We start from the raw sequence: 27457 nt of genomic DNA, 5'->3' as shown, positions 1-27457 counted from the left end.
ACTGACCCTAAAACAAAAATGTTTGTTACACATAAGTAGCATGGGCAAAGATTGTCAATATGCCACATCCAGAAAACAATCTGTGTTATTAGAAAAGTGTATCTTGATGGATGTCTAAGAAAGAAAGACACTCCCTGTGGGAAAATCAGCCAACCAGTGTGTAGGAGTCACATAACTTTTGGACAAGAATAATTGTATAATAACTGTTGGAACAGCACAATCTTTATGTTCCAAAATGAACTACTTATGTGGGTGCCATTGTTTCAGAACTAGGTATGCAGAATCACTGACATTATTTAATGCTTTGTTTGCAAGTGTTATCTTGCTATCACTAAAGAAAACAAACCACAAATGTTTGGGTAGGATCTAGTAACCAGCTCTTGAGGCTAGTCTGGAGCAGTGGGTCACCATTCCCTGGGCAATTACCCCCAGTTTTATTGTTCAGCATGACACTATGGACTATCCCTTGAGTCAGTTGGGATCAGCTGTCCTGGTTGTGTCCCCTCCCAACTTCTTGTGCACCCCCCAGTCAACTAACTCATGGGGTGATTTGAGAAGCAGAAAAGGCCTTGAGTCAATGTAACCCCTGCTTGGCAGCAATAAAAATATCAATGTGTTACTAACATTATTCTCATCCTAAACCCAAAACACAGCACTGTACCAGTTATTAAGAAGAAAATTAACTCTATCCCAGCCAAGCCCAGGACATACCCTCTGCCTGTACTCAGTGTCAGACAGCCCCCAAGGATGTCTAGTTTTGTTCCCAGGTGTCAGCACAGGCTGCCAGTTAGATCAGATCATGATGATATTGCAGTATACCTTTCCAACCATTTCAACTCTTTAAAATTACTATTCCAACATCCATTCTGGTACCTTGTTCCCTACTAACTTAATTGTCAGTCATGTTAATACTGAGCAATAACAAAATTTAACACCATTGCTAATAAAATCTAATGGTCACAAAAACCTTCCTTCTTAAGCACAGCTAGAAGAGGCAGCAAATAGCACAGCAGTTTCTGGGGTCTTGCTTCTAGATCTTCTGGGGTCTTCTTCTGGAATCACTGTCAAAGGACCTCTGGGAACCCTTTTGGAAGCCTTTGAGGAACCTGAGGTTGCCTGCTGCTGTTGGGAACAGAAAGCTGCAGGAGGCCTTGACTTGCAGCAAGATCTAGCAGGGCTAACAACTCCCCAGCTGTCTTTGATTAAAGGGCCCTTGGAGGTTTAGTTCCAGCTGACACTGACTGGGGAGGGTCTGACACCCTTTCAGGCTGAAGGCTATATAAGAGCTGGGCCTAAAGCACAAAGGCTTTGGGGGGCATTTGGTGTGGGAAGGGCTAGTGCCTTATCTTGTAACAGCACATGCTTCCTCAGCAGAGGTCAGGGTGTGCTATAAGCTGCTGTCCTCAGCAGCTCTTGGAAAAACTTCCCCTGCGACGGTGGAGGTCTCAACCCAAGACAGACCTTCAGAAGAAAGGTGCTGGTCTCCCTTCCTTTAGCCTGAAGGGAGAAGCACACCTTTTGAGACGTTTTATTAAGCAAAGGAGCTACAGGATGAGGTTAGTGTGCTATGCATCATCAGAGGCTGTGGAAGAGACTGGATCTTCTCTGAGATCCTCTGGCTTTGAGAAACCATGGAGGTATGTACTGAAGGAGGGGCAGGCTGAGTCTGACTATCAGGGTGGGAAATAAAAACTCTCAGGATGGTGAAAGCCTGTGATTCCTGTTGGTAGGAGGAATGATTATGTACTGCCTGATGATTTGTAACTACAAAATATTTTCTGTGGCAATGGATTTGCCATATGCAGGATGGAAGAAGTCCTGTCAGAGATGGATTAGTGAAGAAAATGAAAACAGTTCAAATGTTACAGAAACTAAAGTTTTTAAGGTGGTTTAAACAGGTTTTAAAATGGCTTTTACCTTTTTGCAGAGTCACTGATCTTCTTCCCAACATCCCCTGTGCTCCCACACAAGGTGTCCTGGGAAGGTGTCCTGAGATGTTTCCCATTGGCCTTTGTTAACCCCTTTCTATTGGCTGTTGACCCTTCACCTGATGGTTTTTTCTATGTGACCCTGAACTTGTGATTGGTCCCCTTTTGACCCTCCTGAAAGCCTTATAAACCCCTACCCCACAATAAACTTCCTCTTTCGTCCGTCCCTCCCTGGTGGTCTGTGTGCTCCTTGCGGGGTCGCAGGGCCACGTGCTGGGGCGGGGGGAAGGGCATTCACCTCGCAGGTAATGGGCTAGCAGCCTAAAGCCTGGAGGTCTCCCCCATTCCCACTAATCCGTCGGATTTTCAGCCCTGTGGTTGTAGAAAAGACTGTCAAGTGAACTATCTGAGCTGGCTGAGCCTGAGCCTTGCAGGAGTGTAACCTTAGAGAATAACAAATGTAGCTTAAAACTATGTAGCTTGACCTATATAGCTTGTCATTAAAGGTCAGTACTCTCAGCAGAAAGGAATTTTTTAAGTGACAGAAGGTCTCCATATTTTGAAGCAGAACTGATAAAAGGAGCACAGCTATCAGGACAAGTCAAAACTGGCTTTGTGCTCTGATGCAGTCCAAAGGGCATGAAGATGTGCCAAAGTTCACAAGAGTTCAAGAAAAGGACAATTTGGGAAAGATGAGGCACAGCCACCTAAAGGGACCATGAACAACCCAAAGATCATGAAGGACCACCCAAAGGGACCACTGGCTCAAAATGGGATTTGTGTCAAGGGGAGGGACAGGATCAGGTAATGTTTGAATTGTTAATTTGGTAACTGAATAAAGGCAGGAGGCTTTTTGACTCAGGTATGCACAATTTAGAGACAATATTCTCTTGTGCATCCAGCATGCTGAAATAAAAGAATGTTTTGCTCCCTAAAACGTAAAAAAGGGTTTTAGAGAGTTTCTTTACACCCAGTTTTCAGGAAACAGGAGCAGCAGAAGGAGGCATTAAGGGTTGCTTTCTTGATACTGACAGCTCTGCTGTAGGGAACAGGCCTGTCTGCTGACCTGTGGACAAGGGGACTTTGCTGCTTTTGAGGGTCTGTGATTTATGACAGCATGAAAAGCCTGCAGAGGCATCTCTGGCTATCTGATTATTGATCCCTGCTGCCTTTTCATGTTATCATCAAATGCTCTCCAACTGCTGGAGAGACCTGGATAGCATCAAGTATGATACAGCTCTGGAGTGATGGCACTCCAGAGTGCATAAGGGCCTATCTGGTGTGTCTTCAGACCTGCTGGTCAGCTGTGGAGGTCAATAAAGCTAAGAAGATCCCATCTTGGAGGCAAGAAACTGGAATGGTTTATTGGACTTACAAGTTCATATTTAAAGGATTTAGGGTCTACATATTCAACAGGGGGTTGTAACTATTACAGTTATTACAATTAGGGGGGTTCAGGGAAGAGGAAAACCTAAGTTAACAAATTTGGGGTCTTACCACATATATCATAGAGGAAAACCCATTTTATCTTAGGGGAATTACATGGGGGGAAGATATTCACATCTCTTGAGGCAGGATTATACAGGGAGGAGCAGATAAAATAGGACATGTGATAACATTATGTAAAAAGTCTCTTCACATCCTGCTGGAGAAGGCAGGAAAACTCCACAGAGATGAGGTTAATGAAAAGGGGTTTTTCCCAGCTTCTGTAGCCCATGGCTTTTGTTTAAAGCCAGCAATTTCCTTTTCTGATATCCAGATTTTGGAATCCAACAGTCAACTTGTGGGGTGTTATTTTCTATGAACGTGGTATGCTCTTTGATGAGTAGATGTCACTTGGAAGAACTGGGATACACTGGACTAAGATGGGAGAGCGTCTTTGCCAACAGGATGGTTAATCTGGTAGGAAGAGCTTTAAACTGAGAACGATGGGGAAAGAAAGGACGACAATCAAATGAAGAAGTTGTGGATGAGGTTATCAAGCAAAAGATGAGGGCTTATGCAAACAGAGGGGACTTTATCATCAATTTGGGTGTCACCAAAGTACATGCATATGAGCACAAGATTCAGAAAGGACTCCCTTGCTTTCTAAAGTCCTCAAGGAGGAGTCTAGGTGTGCCTGGATCTATACCAACCCCAGATGTGATAAGTGTAATTGATTCTATGTATAACTTTGTCCTCCAGGATTAAACATGGCAAATGAAATATGTTAGTATGAATACAGTATGTGTTTTAATTGTAGTGATGAGAATCAAGCCAGTGATTATTAAAAAGGAAAATATCATAAGCAAAATTGTCTACTACACAATATAGATAGTTATAACTAATTACGGTGCGCTACTTATTATAACAGTAGTTTTAAAGCTGTCTTAATAATTATCAAGTAGCTTGATGTTGCTTACCCATACTGATGACTGTGGGCAAATATTTTTTGCTCATACTCAAAGAGTTACCTTGAAGGATGTCCCTACTCAAGGGAGGAATCTCCACACATACTCCTAGAAGTCTTCTCTGCTGGAAAATGGGACCATGCCTTTATAGTACAAAGTCATTTGTTGCCAGTCATGTGTTGCTAGGCTAGCCATTGTCATGTCAACTCAACAGAACATGCTTTATTTTTAAATAAGATGTTGTCACTTGTTTGTTTTTCTCATTCTATAAACATCTGTCTTTCCCATCCTTGTCAGTGCCAGTCTTTGTCAGGAAACATCTGTCTTTCATATCCCTGTGATGGGATTAATTTAGGATTGTTGTTAGGGTTGGTCTCAGCATTCTTCAACACTGAAAAGAGTGGTTTTATTGAAATAGAGTTCAGGATCTTGAAAAGAGGGAAGAAGATGAAAGCCAGGACTATTGTCATGGCCTTCAAGAGGCCAGACTTCAGCCTGTTCAGAGATCTACTTGGGTGAATCCACTTGATATGATCCTGAAAAGAAGAAGGGCCCAGAAGAGCTGGTTTGTTTTTGGTTTTTTTGGGTTTTTTACCCTGCAAAGAATCACTTTCTACAAGCTCAAGAATGGTCCATTCTGGTGTGCAGGAAAACCTGCAAAGATGGCAGGAGGGCCTGACTGAACTCAAGCACGCGAAGGAAGCATACAGGAGGTGGACATAAGCACAGGTGACTCAGAAGGAATAGGGCCACTGTCCATGTGTGCAAGGATGGGGGTTACGAAAACCGAATCCATCTGGAGTTGAATCTAGTAAAGAAATGTGAAAAACAAGCAGTGCTTCTGCAATAGAAAACGTGGGCTCACGTGGGACAGGGTGAAGAAGAATGCTGCAGTAGGCCAACACAGAAGGTATTGTAAAGAAGAGACTTATTTCAAGCAGATTTTAGGCAGAATTTAACTAGGTTTTGATTGTAGAGTTGCATGTGTTGTTAGCATGAGGAACTGCTGAACTTGAGTATACAATGTGTTGCCACTAACAATGCAATCTGTGTGTGCTCTTTGTAAGGGCTTGTTCCCATGGGAATGTGTAAAAGTGTAATGTTTCCAGCAAACCTCGGTGTACCCTCTAGAACATTTGGTATCACACAATAAGAGACTGATGGATTTGTTTTACTTCAATGAATACTGTAAAGATGTGATGAACAATAAGGCTATTGAATCTCACCACAAAGAATTCTGCGAAGCAGTGGCTCTACCGGAGAGAACTGTCCAGGTCTGTATCCTTGCATGTTTCTCAGCATTGGAAGAGACATGTAAGACTGTAACTTTTAAAAACATCTTTTTCTCTTAAACATCTTCTGTTTTTTGGTTTTTTTTGGTGTGGGTTTTTTTTTGAGATATAGTAGAACCAGAACTTCACACTACTAAGCAGACATAGAAATGTTGAGGTCCTCAATGCTTTATTTGCCTTAGTCTTCATAGAATGATTTGGATTGAAAGGAACCTTTAAAGGTCATCTAGTTCAACCTCCCTGCAATAACCAGGGACTTGTTCAACTAGATCAGGTTGCTATTGAAAGCAATCAGGTTTCTATCCAGCTCAGTATGGACTGGATAATTGTATAGTGAGGTAGATTGGAAGGAGTCTCAGCTTCTAAGTCGAAAGGATCAGCAGCACAAAGACAAGCTGGAGACCAGTCCCTTGTGGTCAATACTAAGGTTATACCACTTAACATCTTCATTACATGAAGATGGAAAGTGCATTCTCACAAGTTTGCTGATAATTCAAAACTGGGAATAGTGGTTGATGTACCTCATGTCCCTTTGAACAGAGACATCTGTCAGGTCGGGGAAATCAGCAGATAGGAACCTAATGACATTCAACCAGCTGCTGTCCTGCCCCTGGGGAGGAATAACCCCATATACCAGCACAAGCTGAGGCCCTGACTGTGGAGAGTCCATGTTCAAGCACTTCATGAGTCACTGTTTATAGCCTGGTGTATATCAGTACAGTTTCTCACCATGTTAAGGCTGATGTGACTGAATTCCTTTCTGCAGCTGCCTGCAGTCAAACCAGTGTAAGAGCAGCACTCTTACACTGTCTGCTCCCTGGGATAGCCTGATGCCAGTTGGAGATACAGCCTGCGTGTGTGCTTCCTTCCCCTTAAGGGTGGCTTGTCACAGGTATGTGAAGTTTGGCAGTTCATGAGCTGCTTCAGAAGCAACTCCTGAGGTTAAACAGCTAAAGGCTGTCAGTGGGCTAGTAGTTATTTCCAGCCCAGAAGCTGATGAATAGTACGCTCAGCACTGCCAAACTTGTTGACGGGAGAATGTGGTAAACTGAATATTATGGAAAAAATACCAAGAGAATTGGTTGCTCATCAGCCAGGTATGTATGCTGTTTACATTTGTCACATAAGCACACAGAATTTGTCAGGACCACAAAGTTTGCTGCAGCTTTATCACGTCCCCCGACCCAAGGAAAGGGATCTCCAGGGAGGCCCGCTAGCATTCTCTGCTCAACCCAGCACCACCAGCATGGAGGTTTCTGCATTCCCAGTGCTAAAATGCTACTCAATGGAGCTTGGCTTTTTCCTGCATTTTTTTAGGGACAAAGGCTTCTCCATGGCAGACAGGGCCAGCCTGCTCCTGTAGTATTCCTGATGCTCAGGCTGCCTGGGGGCATCTTGCTTGTGCTGTCCAGAGGAAAGCTAAAACAAACCTCAATCTAATGGCTTTGTGTGTCTCCTGCTCTTGTTACAAAATTCACAACTGGCCCATGATGACTGAATAGCATATTTCATTGTGTATATGAGATGTCCCAGCCAAACTGGGCACATGCAAGCAATTTTTCTTTGGGGGGTTTTATAGCTTACACTCACAAGGCTACTATATGAATCACCCAATTACCTACTAATGCATATTTCTAATTATCCAATGACAAAGTATATGTTCTTGCAGCAGCAGCATCCATTGCATCCTTGTGGTTTATCTGTCAGTCCAGACGTTTCAGTTGTTGACTTCAACAAAGTTATCAGGCATCAGCAGCAACCTGTGTTTCTCTTAGATACGGATCCTTCAGTTAATTTTGTGAGAACAGAGGTATCGTTTTCTTATTCAGTCACTTGTTCTTTTTAGTAGTGGGTAGGTGAGGGGTCTTGGGTCTGAAGATAGCGATAAAGTCCTAATCATGTTGCTGACTTCTGAGGACTGTGTGGTCTCAATTTATGTCACACCATCCAAGCAGAAATGTAAAAAAAAAAAAAAAAAAAAAAGGAAAGAAAAGAGAGCGAGCGATACAACGAATTTCAGGTAGAAAGACGTGGCAGGCAGCAGGCACTCCTGCTGATTCCCGCACAGCGCCCGAGGCGGGAGCAGGACTACATCTCCCGTCATGCTGCATCCCGGCGGGCGCCGCCGCCATCTCGGCACCGGCACCGTTGGGTCGGGGCGGTGTCCCCGCCGCATTCCCCGGTCCCGGCCGCATTCCCGGGTCCCGGCCATGAGCCGCCTCAGCGGCGGCTGGGACGGCGCCGGCGAGGAAGTCCGGCTCCTCCTGGACCTGTGAGTGCCGCCCCGACACCCTCCCGCCGCGCCCGCCTCGGGAGGAGGGCTGGGACTGAGGCACAGGGAGGGGACAGCGTTTGACAGGCCTTTGGCGGCGGTGGTGGAGCAGGTGACAGGGTTTGGCAGAGTTCAGGAGCTGCAGGAGAGGTGACAGGGTTTGGCAGAGGTGATAGGGTTTGACGGGCTGGCAGGGTAGGTGACAGGGTTTGGCAGAGGTCAGCAGGAGCTACAGGAGGGGTGACAAGGTGACAGGGTTTAGTAGAGGTGAAAGGATGGCAGGGTAGGTGACAGGGTTTGGCAGAGGTGAGCAGGAGCTGCAGGAGAGGTGACAGGGTTTGGCAGAGGTGAAAGGATGGCAGGGTAAGTGACAGGGTTTGGTGGTGTGGCAGGGTAGGTGACAGGGTTTGGCAGAGGTGAGCAGGAGCTGCAGGAGAGGTGACAGGGTTTGGCAGAGGTGAGCAGGAGCTACAGGAGAGGTGACAGGGTTTGGCAGAGGTGAGCAGGAGCTACAGGAGAGGTGACGGGGTTTGGCAGAGTTCAGGAGCTACAGGAGAAGTGACGAGGCTTGACAGATGTGACAGGGTTTGGGGTGGCAGGGTAGGTGATGGAGTTTGGCAGAAGTGACCATTTGGGAGGAGTTACAGGACAAGTGACAGGGTTTGACAGGACTGGCAGGGCTTGGTGGTGGTGATGAGGTTTGGCAGGTAGGTACCAATATGCTCCTGGACAGATCTGGGTGTGGAGAGATGGCTTAGGATCCCTGGCTTTGCCTGGCACCAGTGAATGCTGTTTTGCTTTGAGGTTCTTCTTTATGCCAAATTCCTTTGTGTTTAGGAGGGAGTTAGAGACAGCGTAGGGGTAAAATATTTCATTTGACAAATAAAAGAAAAATAGCTGTCAAAGAGTAGAGATAGTCTAACATTTTTATTCTTAAAAGCACTGAAGATAAGATTATAGTTGCCGGGGTGTAGGCAATAAATGTTTTATGGTTTCCTATAAAGGTAGAATAACAGTGAAAACATAATTTAAATGATTGTTTAAACTGCAGATCAGAAACCTACTCTGCGAATATCAACCAGCTCTTTGAAAAGAATGTGATTTATCTTAATAATCTTTTCATTCAAGCTGAATTTAATGTTCTGTGGCAAGAGAGTTAAATGTAACAGGAAGACTTGGCATAGCTCACATCAATTTCCATGTATCTGCATTGGTTTTGGAATATTTTCTGCAAATTTGAACTAAGTATTTGGTCGATTTACAGACCTCTTTTCAAACATGGCTGCTTTAGCCATTTAACGTCTTTAAGAGAAAAAAATTAATCTGAAGCTTACATTAAGTTTTTAGATATAACTGTTTTAATGTGCTGCAATATATGATGACAGTCTGCCTCCTTCAGGGTGAATTGCCAGAAAAGTTCATTTAACCAGTGGCCAAAATGTAGGTGTCATATTGTTGCCCGTAACAAAGACACAAACCAACTGAGTGCCGGTTTATGCGGTGCTTTATTCGGGGCCCAGGAACCTGAGGACTAGTGTCCCAAGTCAGGATTCCAAAGACCCTCATTTTTCGTACAGCTTTTATACTCTCACACAAACATGTCTACGTGCAATTTCTACATGAAAGCAGTTACACTTAGTCACACACAAACTCATATTTCATACTGATAACAATTGGTAATCATCTACTCTAATCATAAATCTGCTTAAGTTGTCTTACCCCTAGAAACTGTTTAACAGACCCTTACCACATCCAAGGTAACAAATCATTATATACATGCTTGACTAAATCCTTTGATTATTGTTTCCACTTCTTCAGCACATTCCATGCTCACAAGCAAGGTTGCTAACTTACTACTTTGGAGTGTTGCTTTCTAGGCCTACTCTCTTACTAAGCCTTAGCCATTCTACTACTAAATTTAAATTGCTCTGTAACAATATCATAAATATGTATTTAGCACATAAATGAAGTGTGTGCCCTTGTGTGACAAAAGACTGCTGCTGCCTATTCACATGACTCAGTAGGCATCCATCATAGAAGAGGAAATAGTCACATGGTGGGTGCATAAAAGGCCCCCCAAAGGCTCAAAGTCTGTTTGACTCACCCCAGCCAATGGCAGGATGCTGTTTTGCAGCGAGGAGGTGCCGGTTCATTTGGGATCTCAGTAGGAAAGGCGTGGGTTCTCAAGGCTTGTTGACTGGTTTATTGCATATGGAATAGTAGCACTGGTAAAGGTGACAGCAGTCTTATGTCCCTTCTGATGCTGAGGCCCCTGGCTGTCACAGTGTGAGACAACCCCTTCACAGTGATCAGCGTGTAGCACAGATCCTGCCTATGGGGAGGTTCAGGTTTGTGGTCTTTGGAGCCTTGATAAGATTTTTTTTTTCTTAGAAGTAAACAACTATTCTTCATTTCTGCAGTCAAGTTCAGGAATGTTGAATGTAGATTAGCTGGCTAATCTCAAAACAGAGAATGTGGATGGTGTAATCTACACTGTGTCGGAGCCTGGTACAGGCTTCTCTGTTGGTCAGGGAGCCAAGTTCATCCAGCGGTCACTGAGGTTCTGTGGAGGGATTGCATTTTTGCACACAGGAATGAGTTAAAGGTGGCCCTGGTGCGTGCTTAGGTTTAGAATGTTGCTCATGTTGACATACAGGTCTCTGCAGGCCAGGCCTGGGTTAAACTCTGCCCAGATTCTGCTTGAAATCACAGTCTCCTCCTTGAGTGTCTTCTACAGTGACCTGCTAGAGATGCCCTTAATACACTGTGCTAACTTTAGTGGGGGGTTTTTTTGTGCTTCCAGACTGGAAATCTTGTTTCCTTCCAAGTTTAAATCTGTGCTATGCTTCAGATTACAGAGCCTTAATGTTTTGACCTCTCTAGAGGTTTTAATTGGTATGAGTTTAATTTGCTGTGATTTGGTGGCATTCTGATGCCAGACAAGGTTTTGTTGCAAAACCAGTTGTCTATAGGGACTCCAGAGCTGTGGTTTTATGCTAAATCAGATTTGGTGTAACTCTAGGTTGCTGTTGCCTCCTGCACTCAGCCATTTGTCCTGGCAGCATTGTTTCTGTGTCCTCACAGCTTTAGTCAAGGGTTTTTTTGCATTCAGATCAGATGCTGAACAGCTCACGCTGCAACTGCGAGTTTCAGGGACAGCATGAGAAAGACACAGTAAAAATTGTTTGTGAAGTCAAGTGGGGTATGGAAAAATAGCCTTTGCAACCTCTGGACTTTACATTTGGTTAGAGTGGGGTGTAGTGACCACATTAATGATAGTTAAGACAGTGTATTATGCTACATGCTTAACCTTAGATCTTAAACCTGGTAACTTCTCTTCATCTGCACTGTAGTGCTTGATACCGTAAACAATTTCTATTTTTGATTGGTTACTGATCTTTTTTACACTACTTTATTAATACTGCTGCAGTATATTATAATGTAATTATAATATAATTATTGGTCCATAAGACCACTACTCAGAACTAGTAATTACACAACTTCTTAACAAATGTAATTTAGTGTATTGTTTCTTGTCTTAATACCAGTCAGGTGATGGCCATCTGTTGATGCCAGACTGCACTTTAAGCTTCTTACTTAAGCTGGCTCGTAGGCTTATTGTTTAACTAGCAGAACTTACAAGAGAAACTAAAACCAAACCCAAATCTATTAATGTGTGGAGTAGTCCTTTTAATAAGGTCATTATTTTTAAGATCTCCAAACAAAGTGCATTTATTAAGGTGTATCTACTGCTTGTCTGACACTTAATGGCCTTTACCCCCTGCCCCAAAAGAGTAATTAACACTCCAAAGAGAGCATCATATTGAAAATACTTAGAAACGTTCTTTTTTTCTCAAGCTATATCTTATATTAGCTTCTCTTTCCTGAAGTTATTGCTCCCAAGATGAGAAATCACTAGCTTAGACAGGCAGTCCTAGCTGATGCAGTTTTAAGACCAGTCTATGTCAAATTTGCAGTTGGTTTACATAATTCTACTTGGCTGAAAACTGACAGTGTAGGAGTTGCAGAGCATGACAAACTGAGGATGCCTGGCAGCAACAACACTTGCTGGAGAGGTGGAGAGGGCAGCTGGAGCAGATAAACAGCTTTAGCTGTCATGCTCTTGGGAGGCTGGTGTTACAAATCTCTCAATCCTGGCAGGTGTTTTAGGGTGATTTGTTCATGCCCAGATGTGAGATCAGAATGAAGGGAGTTTCTACCATCAAGCATCAGACTCTTAGAACACAAATAAAAGATAAGATTTAAAGGTGTTTCAGTTAGTTACTACATGGTGAAGAAAGCACGCTACACATGTAAATTGTCACAAGAGTGTGTATTTAGGTATTGTTTAGGATTGCTCCATGTGTCATTGATATATAGCTCTTGTTTAACAGAGTGTCAGGCTATTGCAGACTAATGTGTTAGTGACTAATCTGTCAGTGTCTTGGAAAAGGAATATCCTACAAAGCCATAAGAACATTTGGAGATGGGTATAAAAAAACTGAGAACAGAGGTAGAATAGCAACTTCAAAACAGAGCTTCCTTTTGTGGTCTTTCTATGAATATAAATTATCTATTCCTAAAGAATGCAGGCAGATGTATCCATTTTGTTATTTGCCATTAAACCAGTTCAATATCTTTTCTTCTGGTTCATTTTTTCCGATATGTCCCACTCCTAACAACTGTTCTGCTATTCTGTATTGTGTGACATAACTTAATATAAGCTGCACCTTGATGTAAGATAGGCTATTTGTAGAATAATTAGTCATAAGGATCTAATTTCTGTTTTATATATTTGAAATTGATGCCGAAAACCTCGGAACAGAAGAACTGCTCAGAGACTTTGCATCTTTAAGCAGCAAGGTATTTGGTTTGTTGCAACGTTGGGAGCAAGGCAGTTTGCACTGCACAAACTCTCTTGACCCAAAAGTGCAAAACAAGCCACTTTATACATTTTAGATATACAGTTACACCTTCTAACACCCATGTTACTAGGTAGGCGGAGTCCAGGCTGAGTCTAGGCAGAGCTTTCAAGAATCTTCTTTTGGTTCAAGTTTTAGGTGATCTTCTCGTACTTCGGTCTCCTGGTCGTATACAAGAGTCTTCATCAGCAGAACTTTTCAACATTCATTGTTAGGTGACCTAGATTCTTCAAACTTGCAAAATCTTGACTCTCAGCCTCCTATGTCTACTTTAAACATCTGGTTTACCTGATTTATTACCTGGTGGTCTGTTATATACTGCTCCTTATCATTCTTTCTATAATGAGACTTTGGTCCGGTAAGCAGGACAGAACAAGACATTTACCAGTGTTCCTACAGTGTACTTCTAGCAAAACAGGCAGAACAAACATTAGGCAATACCTTCTCCTGGCTCAGCAGGGCAAGGTGTTTTACCAACTAAGCCATCATTAACTCCTTTTGTGCTTTTCTCTGCCATCAAAATATAAATATTTGTCCTGTTGTTACAGAGCAATTTAAATTTAGTAGTAGAATGGCTAAGGCTTAGTAAGAGAGTAGGCCTAGAAAGCAACACTCCAAAGTAGTAAGTTAGCAACCTTGCTTGTGAGCATGGAATGTGCTGAAGAAGTGGAAACAATAATCAAAGGATTTAGTCAAGCATGTATATAATGATTTGTTACCTTGGATGTGGTAAGGGTCTGTTACACAGTTTCTAGGGGTAAGACAACTTAAGCAGATTTATGATTAGAGTAGATGATTACCAATTGTTATCAGTATGAAATATGAGTTTGTGTGTGACTAAGTGTAACTGCTTTCGTGTAGAAATTGCACGTAGACATGTTTGTGTGAGAGTATAAAAGATGTACGAAAAATGAGGGTCTTTGGAATCCTGACTTGGGACGCTAGTCCTCAGGTTCCCGGGCCCCGAATAAAGCACCGCATAAACCGGCACTCAGTTGGTTTGTGTCTTTGTTATGGGCAACACTGTCATAAGGCTTTAAGGTTGAAGATCCTATACCTTTTTCTTTTCTGTACCTCTAGACACATTTGGAACAAATGGATGTGTTATTTAACATTTGATAGACAACTCTGAACTATAAACATCCGGTGTAACAAGTCTGATGATGTGGAGCAGGGAAAAAAGCAGCCTGGGGGCTTTGCAAGAAGGAATGGTCTTTTATCAGGCCATTGCAGGAGTAAAACATCAGCCAGTTTTCCCTGTCCCTGAAAAACAGGAATCATGACTTCTTTCATTGAGTTAGACTAGGTCAAAGTTTGTCTGCCAGGTGATTGCATTACAGGCTTTACTTACCAGTCTTAGTTATTGCTGTGTGTATCCAGATCCCATTAAGTCTAGATGCCAGCTACAGTAGAGAGAAATACTGTGCAGTTTCAGTCGCTGGTCTGAGTTTACTCGTAGGGGGAGTCAGTGGAAAAATGTCGATTCTACAAAAGCAAAATGTTTTGTAGGACGGTAATGTTTTCTTTCAACACTTTGGATAGGATTTAAAAAGAAAAGTTTGCCTAGGGAATGTAATTCAGGTAGCTATGATCAATAGGTAATAGAACCTCCAAATCAAAACATTCCATCATTTCTGTGGACTCAGATGTCTAAGTATATGGGGACAGTGAAGAGTTACTCTTCCTCCCCCATTTCAGCTCCCTCCATTTCAGTTTTGCTGTATGGTAATGCTTTTTAAACTTTTGGCATTTCCTAAGCAACAAACATTACCTTTTTGGTTATCTCTGGATGTTGATTAGCTTCACTCTAGTTTATGTTCCTCATTTACCCAGGGGCTTTGGAGTGGTGATTGCTCTGAAGGTCAGTATGCTCAGGGTGCTTAGAAGCTATTCCTAAACTCTTCCCGGACTTGCCTCTGGTGTTTCAGTAAGCCTGTGATTGTGATTTTAAGTTGCAGAGGTTGGAACATTAATATTTTATCTATTCTATGATACACTGAAGTGCTTTAAATCCTAAAAAGATAGGGTTGCATGATTAATGTCCTTCTCTGATACTCAATATTGCAAAAGTGAATATTCTTCTGTATATTTGACCCTGAAAAGCACGATTTCAGGTGTTCCAGTTGGGCACTATTCCACATATAACTGGATAATATTGATCTTTATTTTATTTTGCTTAAGTGAAGTTTTTTATGTTTTTTCCCAAAAAGCTCTAGAGTTCCATTTAGAGTCTCATAACGTATTCAGAGCAAAATGATCCCTTTTTCTTGCATTCACACAGATAAAATTGTAGGATTTCAAATAATGTCTTAAAGCATCACCCAGCATTCTGTGATTCTAGTAGGCCTATTAATATTTATTTCTGCTTAGTCCTTTCTTTTTTTGGATGAATACTTAAGCCCTATGTGTCTTTGAGATTTGTTTTGTAATTTCTCCTGCATCAATATCTCATTATGGAAACTTTGTGTAAGTCATGTTTCAGTATCTGGCCAAGGGAACAGATTGCTCCAAAGAGGGAAGCAATTGTGACCCTAATACAAAAGTTGCCCAAAGGGCAGGGTGTTTACGATGTGTAGAAAATGCAGTATGTGTTGGCATTATTGCTAGTTCAAAATCTCTGTCCTGGTGTGTGTGATAATCAGGTTGTTTCCCTCATGTTGATAAATCATTCTGATGAATAAATACGTGGGGTGGGAGGAGGCCTAAAATACTGCTATTAAAAGAAAAGGAATTGGTTAAACTGATTTAAACTAATCGGTGTTTCTGATTGTGAGAGGATTTCAATAAGCTGTGTGAGAACCTTCCTCCTAATCCTAGGGCAGCTTAATTTCTTGAAGAACCATTGCTGGTGATGCTTTTTTTAATACCTTGTAAGGTTCACTATCCTCTATATATTAAATTTTCTGTGTGTCCACTTGTTACTTTATGTAACTAATCTACTTTCTAGGACTATGAGCCTGTTGATTTCAGATTTTCTGGACCCTATTGTGACAGAAAATTTTCTACCTCAAGTGGCTGTCCTGTGATCAGATCTAGTTTTAAGCACAAAGATAAAAGTGTTGAGCACAGGGTTACACAGCACAATTCATATTAAAAGAGTACTACAAACTAGACAGTGCACAAAATACTACACTGAAAATATCTCATTGGTTTTATCTGAGGTGAAAGAGAGGTGTCCCTTCCCTGGATCTATCTATCCCAACTAAAGATTTTAGTTCTTACTTAATGGAGTTTAGCTGCTGAAAAGGCTTTTCTTAAAGCTGGTGAATCTACTACCAGCAAACTCATTTGGCTGGTGACTGCGGTGAAAGAGGCTAATCTTTGCCTGCAGGTGCTTGGGGAACACTTTCACAGAAGGATCAGCTGATTGACCCTGAAGGGCAACAGCTGAATTGGTGGTAGCATGGAAAACGGCTGGAACTGATAAGATCTGTGATTTGGTGCAACATTGGGGAACCAGCTGGCTTGCACTGGACAAACTAGCTCTGAAGTTCTCAGTGAAAAGCCAGGTAATTTATACAGTTTTCATGAGAGGTTACAACATCTTTACAAATGTGTTCATTTGATTTTGACATCTAATTATCATATTCATAATGGGCAAGACTTTGGGGTGGTTGTTTCTGGTTTCCGTTCTTCAACCTCACTTTGGGGGTTGCTCGCTCTTGTTCCTCTCTTGAACTTTTCAATTTTTTCTGTTCATAGACCTAGTTTTCTGGGGCTTGCAAAACCTCTTGACTCACAACCTTCTTATCTCCTTCAGATGTCCACCTTAGCTTTATTTATGACAGCTAAGTTACTTAAAGTACATTCCTACTATCTCTTACTTCAGCAGAGCAGAACAAGCTATCTCTGTTATATTTCAACAGAAGCAGAACCCCTACCAGAGCATGGTACCAACTCTATCCTAGTTAATGCTTTAAAACCTTGCTCTGTTTCAGCACCATGGCTGCATGCAGAAGATGACATTTCGTGGCTTGCCTTTTCTAATTCTGAGTGCCTCTTTTTGACTGTACTGTAACTTTCTTTTATTTCAGATGCCTTCAGTGTTTGACAAAGAACCTTTCAAGATATGCTGCAGATATTAAGTCACTGCCACCCAACATAAAGGATAAACTGATTAAATTAATGAGTAGGCAAGGGCAAATAACTGATTCAAATATCAGTGAGGTAAGAACCTATTCAAAACTATACTGTCTGTGATAGTTAATAGACAAGGATGAGCTGGACTAAAACCGTTTACATGAGATAAATTGAAAGCCTTCTTACTCTGTCCATGTCCTTACAGTTTTATTTCTTAAACTTCATGATGTTAATAGTCCTGTATTAGTAGTAATAAGATTATGTTTTAGTAAAAAGTAAATTAAAAATGTTCTCCCTTCGGTGATAATTGACTTTTGTGTAATCAGGTGACATATAGTATCCCTTTTCAGTATGGGAAAATAACCTGTATTGCACACCAGTCTCTGTTCCTGAATGCAGTATGTTTCAAGAAGCTTATGCATAATTTAGTAATGAAAGGATTTGAGGAACTTGTTAGAATTCTCTTAGGTTCTATTGGCATTAAGTACACGATCCCCATATAATTTATTTAAATTTTGATTCTTTGAAATATGATGATGCTAATGCTAGAAATTGATAGTTCAAATTCTCTCATCCTTTCTGCTTACTGATGTGTGCCAGTGTTTCAAAATGAAACCAGTTAATGACTTTCCTTCAGCTGTAAATTCAGGGGCACATCTGTTTCCTATCTATCTACTGTTATCTTACTCAGCCTCAAAGGGAGGTGTGAAAATTGAGGAAAGCTAAAGGTTGGCTTTGGTGAAGTAGAGAATGAATGACTCCCTGTTCATTCCTGCTTTGACCTGTAATTCAGAAGAGACAATTATTATCAGTTTCTCAGGATAGTGAAGCCAAGGCTAGAGGCAGAAGCAGAAGTACTGTGGAAAATGTACAAACAAAAAATTTTATCTTTATAATGTTCCATTGTTTTGATATTCTGCCCTTTGCTTCTCATTTAGACTTCTCTGCATCTAATAGTTCTTTTTCCTCATAAAAATTCTGCTTCAAAATCAGCAGTTTGGTGGTTTTTTGTTGTGTCTTAGACGATTCAGAACTGTGAAAGAAAGCCAACAGTCAAGGAAAGCATCTTGAAAAAATAATGATGATCACTTTGGCTTTAAGATGTATTTGTCTGCTTTAGTTCCTTAGATATGAATTCAGAAATATGAGTGAAATAAGAACTGAATGTTATCTTGTGAAAACTGCTCACAAGTATCTTGTGGAGCATGTTGGCAGTTTTATGCCATAAAGAGACACATAAAGGCTCATAGCATTTGGGGAAGAAAAGCTGTCAAAGCTGTCTGAGGTCTGCCATTCGTTTTGCTGAAAGGTTGCAGTTGGAAACTGCTAGAAGTTTTTGCTTATTTGACCTTGTTAATAAATATTTTAGCATCTTATATTTGTGAAACAGAAAACCAGTATTGCTTGTAATATCTTTATGGTACTGTGTTAGAGTGAACCTGAGGAAGGAATAGACCTTTAACAAGCCTGTCAGCTATGTGGTTATCTTTGCTTGTGTGTGGAAATTTATGCTTTTGTCCTTGGGAGTTAAGGAAGGGAATAACAAGCTGAAGAGAGTATATGGCTATCATTACTAAAATCTGAGGCCTTCCATTGCTTTGAGTCTAACTTTTCATAAATGTCCTCTTGGGGAAGATTTCACAAAAACTCCGTCCTATGGTCTTGTGAGAGTAAAAGAGCCTATTTAATGAGGATTTGGTACCTCCTCATGGTATGATAATGAGGTTGGTTGTTTATGAGCAAAAGAGTGTGTCTGTAGGTGAGAAAAATACTCTGGGATATCTTTCAAATATCACTGTTATCTGTTCTGGAGATTTAAGTTCTGATGATAATCAGTGTTTTCTTGCACTGCAGATTTCTGCCACCAAAGTTGTGCTAGTAAATATGAGGGTATTGTCCCTGGTAAACATCTGTGCTGGTAGAAGCACTACTGGTAGCAATTGTACCATCAAGATATTATTTCCACTGTTTAAGTGTCAGTATTAATGTGTTCCTACTCTGTATGTCACAGAAGCTGACCATTCATGCTGTAGGACATGAACTATTGCAGCAAATAGACCATGTTTTCCTAGTTCCTAGGACTGGTAACCCCGTCCTCTAGTAAAAAGTTCTATGTGGTGTCTTATATTACAAGTTCTTTAGATTAAAATGTGCATGTTTGATGGCATAGCAGAGTGTGACTGCAATGGCAGGTTTTCATTACAGGTACTGCACCCTGCTGTCGAGTCTCTAGACCTCCGAGACTGTGATATTTCAGATAATGCGTTGCTGCAGCTTTATAACTGCAAGCAGCTGAAAAAAATCAACTTGAATTCTTGCAAGGAAAACAGATTTGGAATCACTTCAGAAGGTATGTTGTCTGTGCACAGATAACTGGGATCTTATTTCTGGTTTGTTTTTCTTGTTAGATTGGAGTGAATTGCAAAAAATATCCAGGGTAAATATTGCTTTAGAAAATCCCCAATGCCACAGCAACGCTAATTAAAAGTCTCTTCTTCGGTGTAAATTACAGGCCTAGAGCACTGATTATCTTATGAGAGAGCTATCAGGTTACTCTCATGCTAAGTTTCTGGTTTAACTATGCTATGTAGATCATATTTTCCACTTTATCTTAATTGTTCCTTCCTCGAAACTTGTCCCAGAGCCTTTGGACTCAGCATGGTGGTGATGTTAAAAAAGGAGTACCTCTTTCCATTGCTCTGTTTACTTTGGCAGGTGTCATAGCACTGGCCTTATCCTGCCCTTACCTGCAAGAAGCATCTTTTAAAAGGTGCTGTGATATAACTGACAGTGGAATTCTTGCTCTTGCCCTCAACTGCCAATTCCTACAAATAGTGAACTTGGGCAGCTGTTCAGGCATCATGGATGCATCTCTGCAGGCACTAGGAGAAAACTGCAAGTTTCTTCACAGTGTGGACTTTTCATCTACTCAGGTAACTGTGGTGGCAACTGGCCAATTGACTGTTGTTTGTTTATTTTTTAGGATTGTCATGATAAAATTGAAAAGGGATCTTTTTAGCTCTATTCTTCACAAGATTTAGGACCACAGTTTACTTCCAATTTCCTCCTCTCAAGGAAAAGGAAAGGTATATTTTGCATCTTGGTAACCAGAAAAATATACATTTTGGTATTACAGCACGTATTGTGAACCAAAGATAAAGTTTTGTTAGAATCTACTTAATATTGGAGGGTTGGGGCTTTTTTTTTTTGGTATCTTTATTTAGTGCATTCATTTTCAAGTTATAATGTCATCCAAAATACTTAATTTAAAGAAAGTGGAATCTTGGACTGATTATTGTCTGCTTTCAGTTAGGACAAAGTGACATGAATAATAATAATATAGGATGTCAAGCAGTATAAGTCCCTAGTAAAAGTAAACACTCCATGATTAGTTCTAGTTCAAGAGCGATTGTGCTTTCTGAATGGCTTGTCAGAGTGATGTTATGGAGTCAACACTGAAAGAATGACATTTGAAATGTCAGAAATGGCAGGCAAGGGGATTTAAAAACAGTATTTAGCATGAGAAGTGGGAAATCAGCTGCAAAAGCAATATTGTAACATACACTGAGATAATGAGCCAGGGAGAGGATTTTTTGCAGGAAGTGTAGTTCAGTTGAGGGTGATGGTGAATAATTTTGTTGCATGTGAGTCCAGTACTGAGCATTTGTAATGAAGTGTCAGATCTGGAAAACACATATCAGGTTCTTATTTTAGATGATCTTCTTCTTTCAATTTTTCTAGAAGTAGGGTATCAAAGGAATTTTAATATTTCATTTGGTAGTTTTAATCTTTATTATTTAACTCTTACTTCTTCAAACTTAATTACTTCTTTATTTCCTTACCTCTCTCTCCCTTTATAGGAAATAGCTAAGTTTCCCTGTATATGTTTGAAATGAGATGAAAGCTGCTTGAGTAACTAATTGTTTCCACATTTTTTTTTACCTTTCTGCAGTGATTACCTTTTTTTTCCCAACCCAAGAAACTTCCTTCAATTCCTTTGAGAACATCTGCGGTCCTGAAAACAGGAGAGAAATTGGTCTAGGTAGAGCAGAAATGCTTTAAACCTTATAAAGGAAAAGGGCTGTGCTCTGACCATAATAGTGTACTCACTGTTAAATGAGACAGGGAAGCTGCAGAAGTAGCAGTTACACAGTTGGAAACATCCCTGTAGAAAGCCAGGCAGGATCACATGGCAGGAAAATGAAACAGCTTTTAAGAAAATGAAAAAAAAACCAACAAACAAACCCTTGGATAATCTTCTCTACAAGCTTAGTTGGGAAGAAAATACTCTAATGTTAAGCGTATTCATTGATTGCAGGGAGGGGATAAATTAATATAATTTTCCCACCCAAATAGCTGTGTTTGAAAAAATTGAGCTTTAATCCACTGTGGTTTTTTCCAGGTAACAGATGATGGCGTTGTAGCACTAGTGAGTGGAACGTGTTCGAAGAATTTAAAGGTAATTTACTTAACCTAGTAACAAGTGGATGAACAAAAACAAATACCTGCGTTTTAAAATTATTGTTATCAGCATTACTTCTGAGGGATGGTTTTCACTGACAGCCTTTTTTTGCCTTTGTTTATGTATACACTTGCCATGATCTTGATTGTGAACTGTATATTTTCTGTATCTCTGTAGCAGTGCCCCAGACCAGTGTTTTTTGATAACCTCAGTCTTTTCAAAATGTTTCCTTCTGTTGACTATAACAAGCTTATTTTAACTGACAGTGTTGGAGAGATCTATATAATAAATGCAAATGAATGCTTAACTTTTACTCTTGATTTCTCTGGAGTTATTTCTTGGTTTTGTTGAACACAGAGGCAGAATTTGTAATGTGGAAAACTTCACGAGTTGAAGAAATCAATTAGCACCTCTGCATGGGTAAATGTAACTCTCACAGTCTCTGCAGTTTTAATAAGGCAAAATTTAAGTTTTGTGTGGGATGACAATTTAAAAAAAAGTTGTGTTCTCTCAGCATAAACTTCTAAAACAGTTTCTGTTTTACTAGCAGTAAGAAAAAGAAATCTAGTAGAGAATATGAAATTATTTGCCGCAATCTCTTCTTCTGTGTAACTCTTCTCCTATTCTGTGTCACAGTCTTCATAACCTCTGTTTCATATCATCAAAGTGCAGACATATAGTCAGTCGTGTAATGTCAGGTAGACAGTGAAAAAAGAAGTCTTAAAATTCTCAAACTGTAACAAGCAGGTAGATTTATAAATACTTTTACTTCATTCAGAGGCAGATTACACATTTCACTTAATAAAATAAACCAAAAATTATACGTATATCAGCTCTTGTGTATATTGCTTCTCTGAGTACAGATCTTGTTTTATGTGTCATCATTCGGTACAAAGTTGCATTTATTACAAAAGGTCTCTTTCATTTCTCTGCTCTTTAAAGATCCTTAGAGTTTTTTATTTGAAAGTCTTTTTCCAATTTATTTTTTTTTATTTTTACCCCCGAATTCCCAAAGTACGTTTTACCAAGATTTTCACTAGATTTGATAGTTTCTTTTCGCATTTCTTCTTTTATGTTATATTTAGTGATATATAAGGCAATTCAGAGGAGGAAAAAAAGGTTGGTAATAATCTGTAAATTTATTGTGATTTTCTTTTTCTAGCACAAACAAGAGGTAATAGTTATACAACTCCAGAGAAAGGTTTTAGTCTAGTCTTGAAGAAGCTTTTAGACTTCTTTTAGGAACCATGTAGATAGATATTAGAAACTTCACCAGAGACTCATGAATTCTACCTGTTTTGGAAAACACCAGAATTCAGTTTGGGTCCTGGACAACAAACTGCTAGGATAGCGTGTGTCATAGGAAAAGTGATGGGACTCAAACACCATGGAATGTCATTGAAGAGTTTTCTCAGTTGTCTTGAATGATATGTGCATGTTGGGAAAACTCCAATATAAGTTTTCAGTTTTGACTCTTCATAGAAAAACTGTTTTGTTTTTCCTGAGGGTATTTTCCCGGTCCGTGTAAGACCACATACAGGGGCAGTGCACAGAGGAGTGGGGGTGGGGGATCTCTGAAACTGGTTGGGCAAAGGAAAGGTCTGCCTCTAAAACTATGGGTGCTCTGACAAGCTTTTGTTGCTGCTCTTTTCATACCAGGAGATCCACATGGAGCGCTGTGTGAACCTGACTGACGTCGCCGTGGAAGCCGTCCTTAACTGTTGTCCGAAGATACACATTTTTCTGTTCCATGGATGCCCACTGATAACAGGTAGGTCAAATCATGCAGGGAGTGAGAAGAGTAATTTCTTGCTGATAGTAGTTTCTTGCTCTCTGGAAGAGCACACTATACGTTGTAAATAATCCCAAACAAATAATAATTTAGTAGATAAAATAATCAATCATACGCTGAGATTTTTCAAAGCAGGGTGAGAGTTTTGCTTTGAAATATGGCAACCTTCAGAGAGGGATTTTTTTGTTGTTGTTTTGAAATTAGATTTTTTTTTTATGTCCCTTTTTGCACCTTCAGCATGCTGATGAAGATCCAAAGACTTGAGAAAAATGTTAGCATCTTAAATCCCTACTCTATTCCAAAAGCATGGAACAGCACCCATTCAAGAATCAGTGGAATGGAGCAGGATAGCCCATGGGTTTTTTAAGTCCTGTTGGTTGGTGATGCTTTATAGTTAGGTGGGTGGAGAAAGAACCAAGTTGTTTTGGATTACTACAGGTGTATCTGAAGTGTGATATTGTAACAGCAAAATAAGCATAAATGCGGGTGTATAATTGAATTACTTTGCTGTGTTGTGTAGCTTATTTCTGAACACCACCTGTGTATGTTCTGAATCAATAACAAGAAATTCCTTTGTGCTTTTGCAGATCGTTCCCGAGATGTTTTAGAGGAGCTCATCATATCAAACAAAATCAAGCAAGTCACATGGACTGTTTACTGATTATTTATCCTATAGGAATGAGTGTCACGTTTACAGATGGGAGAGCCCTTTCAGCAAGCAAGCACCTTGGAGAACCAGCTGGTGACTTTTGTACCACCGGATTGTGTCCCTCCAGGTTCCCACTGGAGGTCTCTGTTGCTATTCCAGTCCTTGCCTGTGAGTCTGGGCTTCCCCATTGTCTCTGCTTGGAGCCCTGTCTGTCTTTGCATCGCTGATGATACTTCATTAAGAGGAAAGTTAAACTGTAATTAACACTACACTGAGCCATAGCTCAGCCTCCTTGAAGTATCAGGCTTGGCTGCTCTTTGGCATCCTTTAGCAATTTAGCTACATGTACAGACCCACTTTAAGTAACTCTGAGTTTGTAGGCTGGGAAGGTACTTGCAACTAAAAGTACCAAGCCTAAACACATCACTGACACTCACACAGAAGTGTCTGTAAAGTTGGCAGTTAAATCTGACAAAAGTCATCAGACAGAACAGGTGAATGGAGGTGGCATTAAGAGTAATACAAATGTATTTTTAGTAGTAACAAACAATCTCCTTTCACCATGTACTTCTGCTAGATCTGGAATGAAAAATGTAGGTACCTTTCTTCTGATGTTACTGATGCTGCAGATTTCTGGTTTTATTTACCATCAAATACTTGCTGGATTTTTACATATCCAAAGCTACAGTCTGTAAATGTGTGAACATAAACTTGCTTTGGAATTGTTATGGTGACTTTAAAATTTCATAGTAGTAGCTATGACAAGTAAAAGAGTTTTGTATATGGGCAGATATTTAATTTGCTCTGGCTTTTGCCTATGTTTCTACATGAAAATCCTTTTAGGGAACAAAACATTGGTACTCATAAGCATAGCTGTGAGTGAAATAGGACCAAATTTTGTGTCTGAGTATATAAATCTCAGGATGGTAGAGTTCAGTAGAGTATGTGTTCTGCTGTATGCGGTTTATTATATATCCAGGCCCCCCCAGAAGCTGAAAATAACAATAAATGTATTGTTTAATTATAGTCATATTAAAGAAAAAATTTTTGAATTGTAGAATGAGTTTATTACATGATGGAGCAGTGGTCTCATCACAGTTACAAGTCATGTTTATTGGCTTTCTTGAACCAGCATAATCTCTCATGAGAATTCTATGATTTCTGCATTAAACTTCTTAAAATGCTAGCAATTTTAGCACTGTACAGGGCATGGAGCACACTAGGTTGATACTCTGTATGTGGAAGTAGAAGGGTTTAGCTAGGGTGGTCTTAGATGAATCTGAGGACATTTGGAAACTTATGAGTTTAGGCAACTATAATGAATATGTTTACAATTTAACACCTGTCATAGCCACACTTATTTTAAGTGTTGCAGAAATAAACCAGTCTTCTACTAATCTATTCAAAGTTCAAGTCAAATTGCATGCAAGATACATGTTGCAGCCAATATTAAAGGATATTATGATGTCTGACAAGGATCTCATTCTTGTGTTGATTATATGGTTCATGAAAGAGCAAATCTATTTAGAAAAGTTGTTCAAGTGTAACTAAAAGCATAATTTTCCAACTCCAGTGCCTAAATCCCTTACTCTTGTTGCATGGAGTACCAGGGCTCAGCCCAGTGATGAGTGTGTTCCTGTGATCCCTCTAGGTACAGCTGCACCAGCACAAACCATTCTTGCAAACAGGAGTTGATTTTGCTACATTATCCACAAGCACCTGAAAGCTGTAACTGCAGCAGATCCTTGCACTGGATAGATTAATAACCTAATCTCCCAAGTTTTATTCCTTTTTTTTTTGCTAAGTTTATTTTTATACCCTGTGTAGTCCCTGGTATCAATCAGGGCCCATCATTCCTTTGAACTCTTGGACATGAGTTAGCAATAAATTTGTTTTCCACTATTTTTGATATTGATCCATCAGCTGATTAGGCAGCAGCAATGAGAGGCTTGGTAATTGTGTCCAATGGGTAAAGCATTCCTGGTTTCAGGAAGGTTGCCGCCAAAAGACTAAGTAGAATTGAAAATTAACCGAAGAAGGGAGGAGCCTTGGGAGGTTTCAAGTATAACTTCCTGCCAAAGTAGGGCCAGCTCAAAGCTCAGACCAGCTTAGTCCATGCTTTATCCAGCCAGGTTTTGAAAAACTGAAGATACAGAGCCTTCACAACCTTTTGAGGCAACTTGTTCCACTGCTTGACTGTATTAATGCTGGAAATTTTTTTCCTTCTGTTCTGTTTGACCCTATTTTGTGTCAACACCCTTTTTCTCGCTGGTAGAGCCTGCCTGTCATCGTGATGGCCTCCTCATAGGTGTGGTCAGGCTGCTCAGACATTCCTTGAAGCCCTGTCTTTTCCAAGCCGAACAAGCCCTGTTCCCTCACTCTGTTGCTGTCATGTAACAATTCATGTTACATTACAAGGTGGTGGCCACCAGACTCCCAAGTGCTACATCTAGAAAGTAAGTTACAAATTAAGCTTATGTACAGCAGCGAGAGGTGGAAGACCACCAAACTCTGTAACAGCAAAGGACACTTAAAAAAAATTGTCTGTGGGATAATACTACTCCTAACCTCACTGGCAAAGTTGTCCTTTTCCCCCTTGCTAATGTAACCTTGGATTTTTCATGTTGTCATGTCGAAGGCAAATGCAGCCCATAGTGTGTCCTTAAATGCACATGTAGATTTACCATCTTCCCCTACAGCCTCTTCTAAATGTGTAACTTAGTGCTTAAAAAATCTCTACAACGGGGCAACGGGTTAACACCACATTTTTAGGTTTGAAGTTTAATGTAAGTCACTTTAAATCCTTCCCCAGTAGGACTTTTACATGTTTATTACTTGCGTAACTCTACTGGAGTATTTTTTGATTCAGGTTAAATCACAGTAATTTTCAACAAGTGTTGGCAAGCACTGGGTGAAGTGGGAGAAGAACATCATGTATGTGCTTACCACTTCCTATTTCTGTATTGTTTGGATATTGTTACTGTTGCAAAATGTTGGGTGAGCACTGCAGAATATTCACATATTGTTAAGGTGATTAAAGTTTGTAAGACATCTGTTTGGATAGTTCTGGAAACTTGTTAAATTACATAACCATGTACATCTGACTGTGCTCTTAAGCCTCCTGCTTCATAAATACCATGGTTTTCTGAGTGATTACCACATACTTGTTCACACTTATAAGCTTCTACCACATAACCTGGTATTTGAATAGTTGTAGGTGCATTGTGTTGATTGTGCAGGTATTAGTTCCCCATCAATGGTTGTTCAGTAATTGACTGCTAAAGGGGACAGTTCTTGCAAGACTGCTCTGAAAACAGTGGTGGTTTCTTCAAATGGCTGCAGTTACAGCCTCTTATCTGTGGAACAATATTTTTTTGACCCTGCAGACAGTTCTTTCTTGGCAGATGTAACTGAGAATAATTCTAGAGCTTGTTGTCCAGCATCTCCTCAAGAGAAGAGCAAAATAATTATATCAGACTTTTGTTCCCTGTTTTTATTTAGTTATATTCTGTTTGTCTCTCAAGGAAAGATTTCTTCATCCTTCAGCAGCTTCCCAAGGTAGTTTGCCTGGTTTACCCTTGCAAAGTTCAGGTATGTACATAATTTCACCCTACACTCTAGATGATCAAGTTACCCCATAGCTAGTACTATTTAGGTACTTTCCACTTAC

General features: G+C 40.3%; 1 protein-coding gene and 1 long non-coding RNA gene across 4 annotated transcripts; both read left to right on the top strand.

The window, feature by feature from the left end:
- The first annotated feature begins 1517 nt into the window (after nucleotides 1-1517).
- AMN1 (antagonist of mitotic exit network 1 homolog) lies at nucleotides 1518-26891 on the top strand. Of its 3 annotated transcripts, none has more exons than XM_027654512.1 (7): nucleotides 1518-1556; nucleotides 16839-16971; nucleotides 19090-19234; nucleotides 19600-19817; nucleotides 21287-21343; nucleotides 23006-23117; nucleotides 23726-26891. In XM_027654512.1, exons 1-7 carry the CDS (start codon nucleotides 1552-1554, stop codon nucleotides 23797-23799), a joined length of 744 nt encoding a protein of 247 aa, XP_027510313.1. In that variant the 5' UTR covers nucleotides 1518-1551; the 3' UTR covers nucleotides 23800-26891. The 3 variants fall into 3 exon arrangements, with proteins under 3 accessions (XP_027510313.1, XP_027510329.1, XP_027510323.1); XM_027654528.1 differs by having other exon boundaries at nucleotides 1551-1637; XM_027654522.1 differs by lacking the exon at nucleotides 1518-1556 and adding an exon at nucleotides 7698-7882.
- LOC113952450 lies at nucleotides 8137-8628 on the top strand. The gene is made up of 2 exons (XR_003529550.1): nucleotides 8137-8339; nucleotides 8422-8628. It is a non-coding gene; the product is annotated as an uncharacterized LOC113952450 (long non-coding RNA).
- Nucleotides 26892-27457: the final 566 nt, after the last annotated feature.

This window comes from Corapipo altera, unplaced genomic scaffold (genome assembly GCF_003945725.1).
Source record: "Corapipo altera isolate COAL_440 unplaced genomic scaffold, ASM394572v1 1, whole genome shotgun sequence".
NCBI classification, from domain to species: domain Eukaryota; kingdom Metazoa; phylum Chordata; class Aves; order Passeriformes; family Pipridae; genus Corapipo; species Corapipo altera.
Note: the sequence above shows the minus strand (reverse complement) of the source record. Positions and strands in the feature narration are given on the sequence as shown.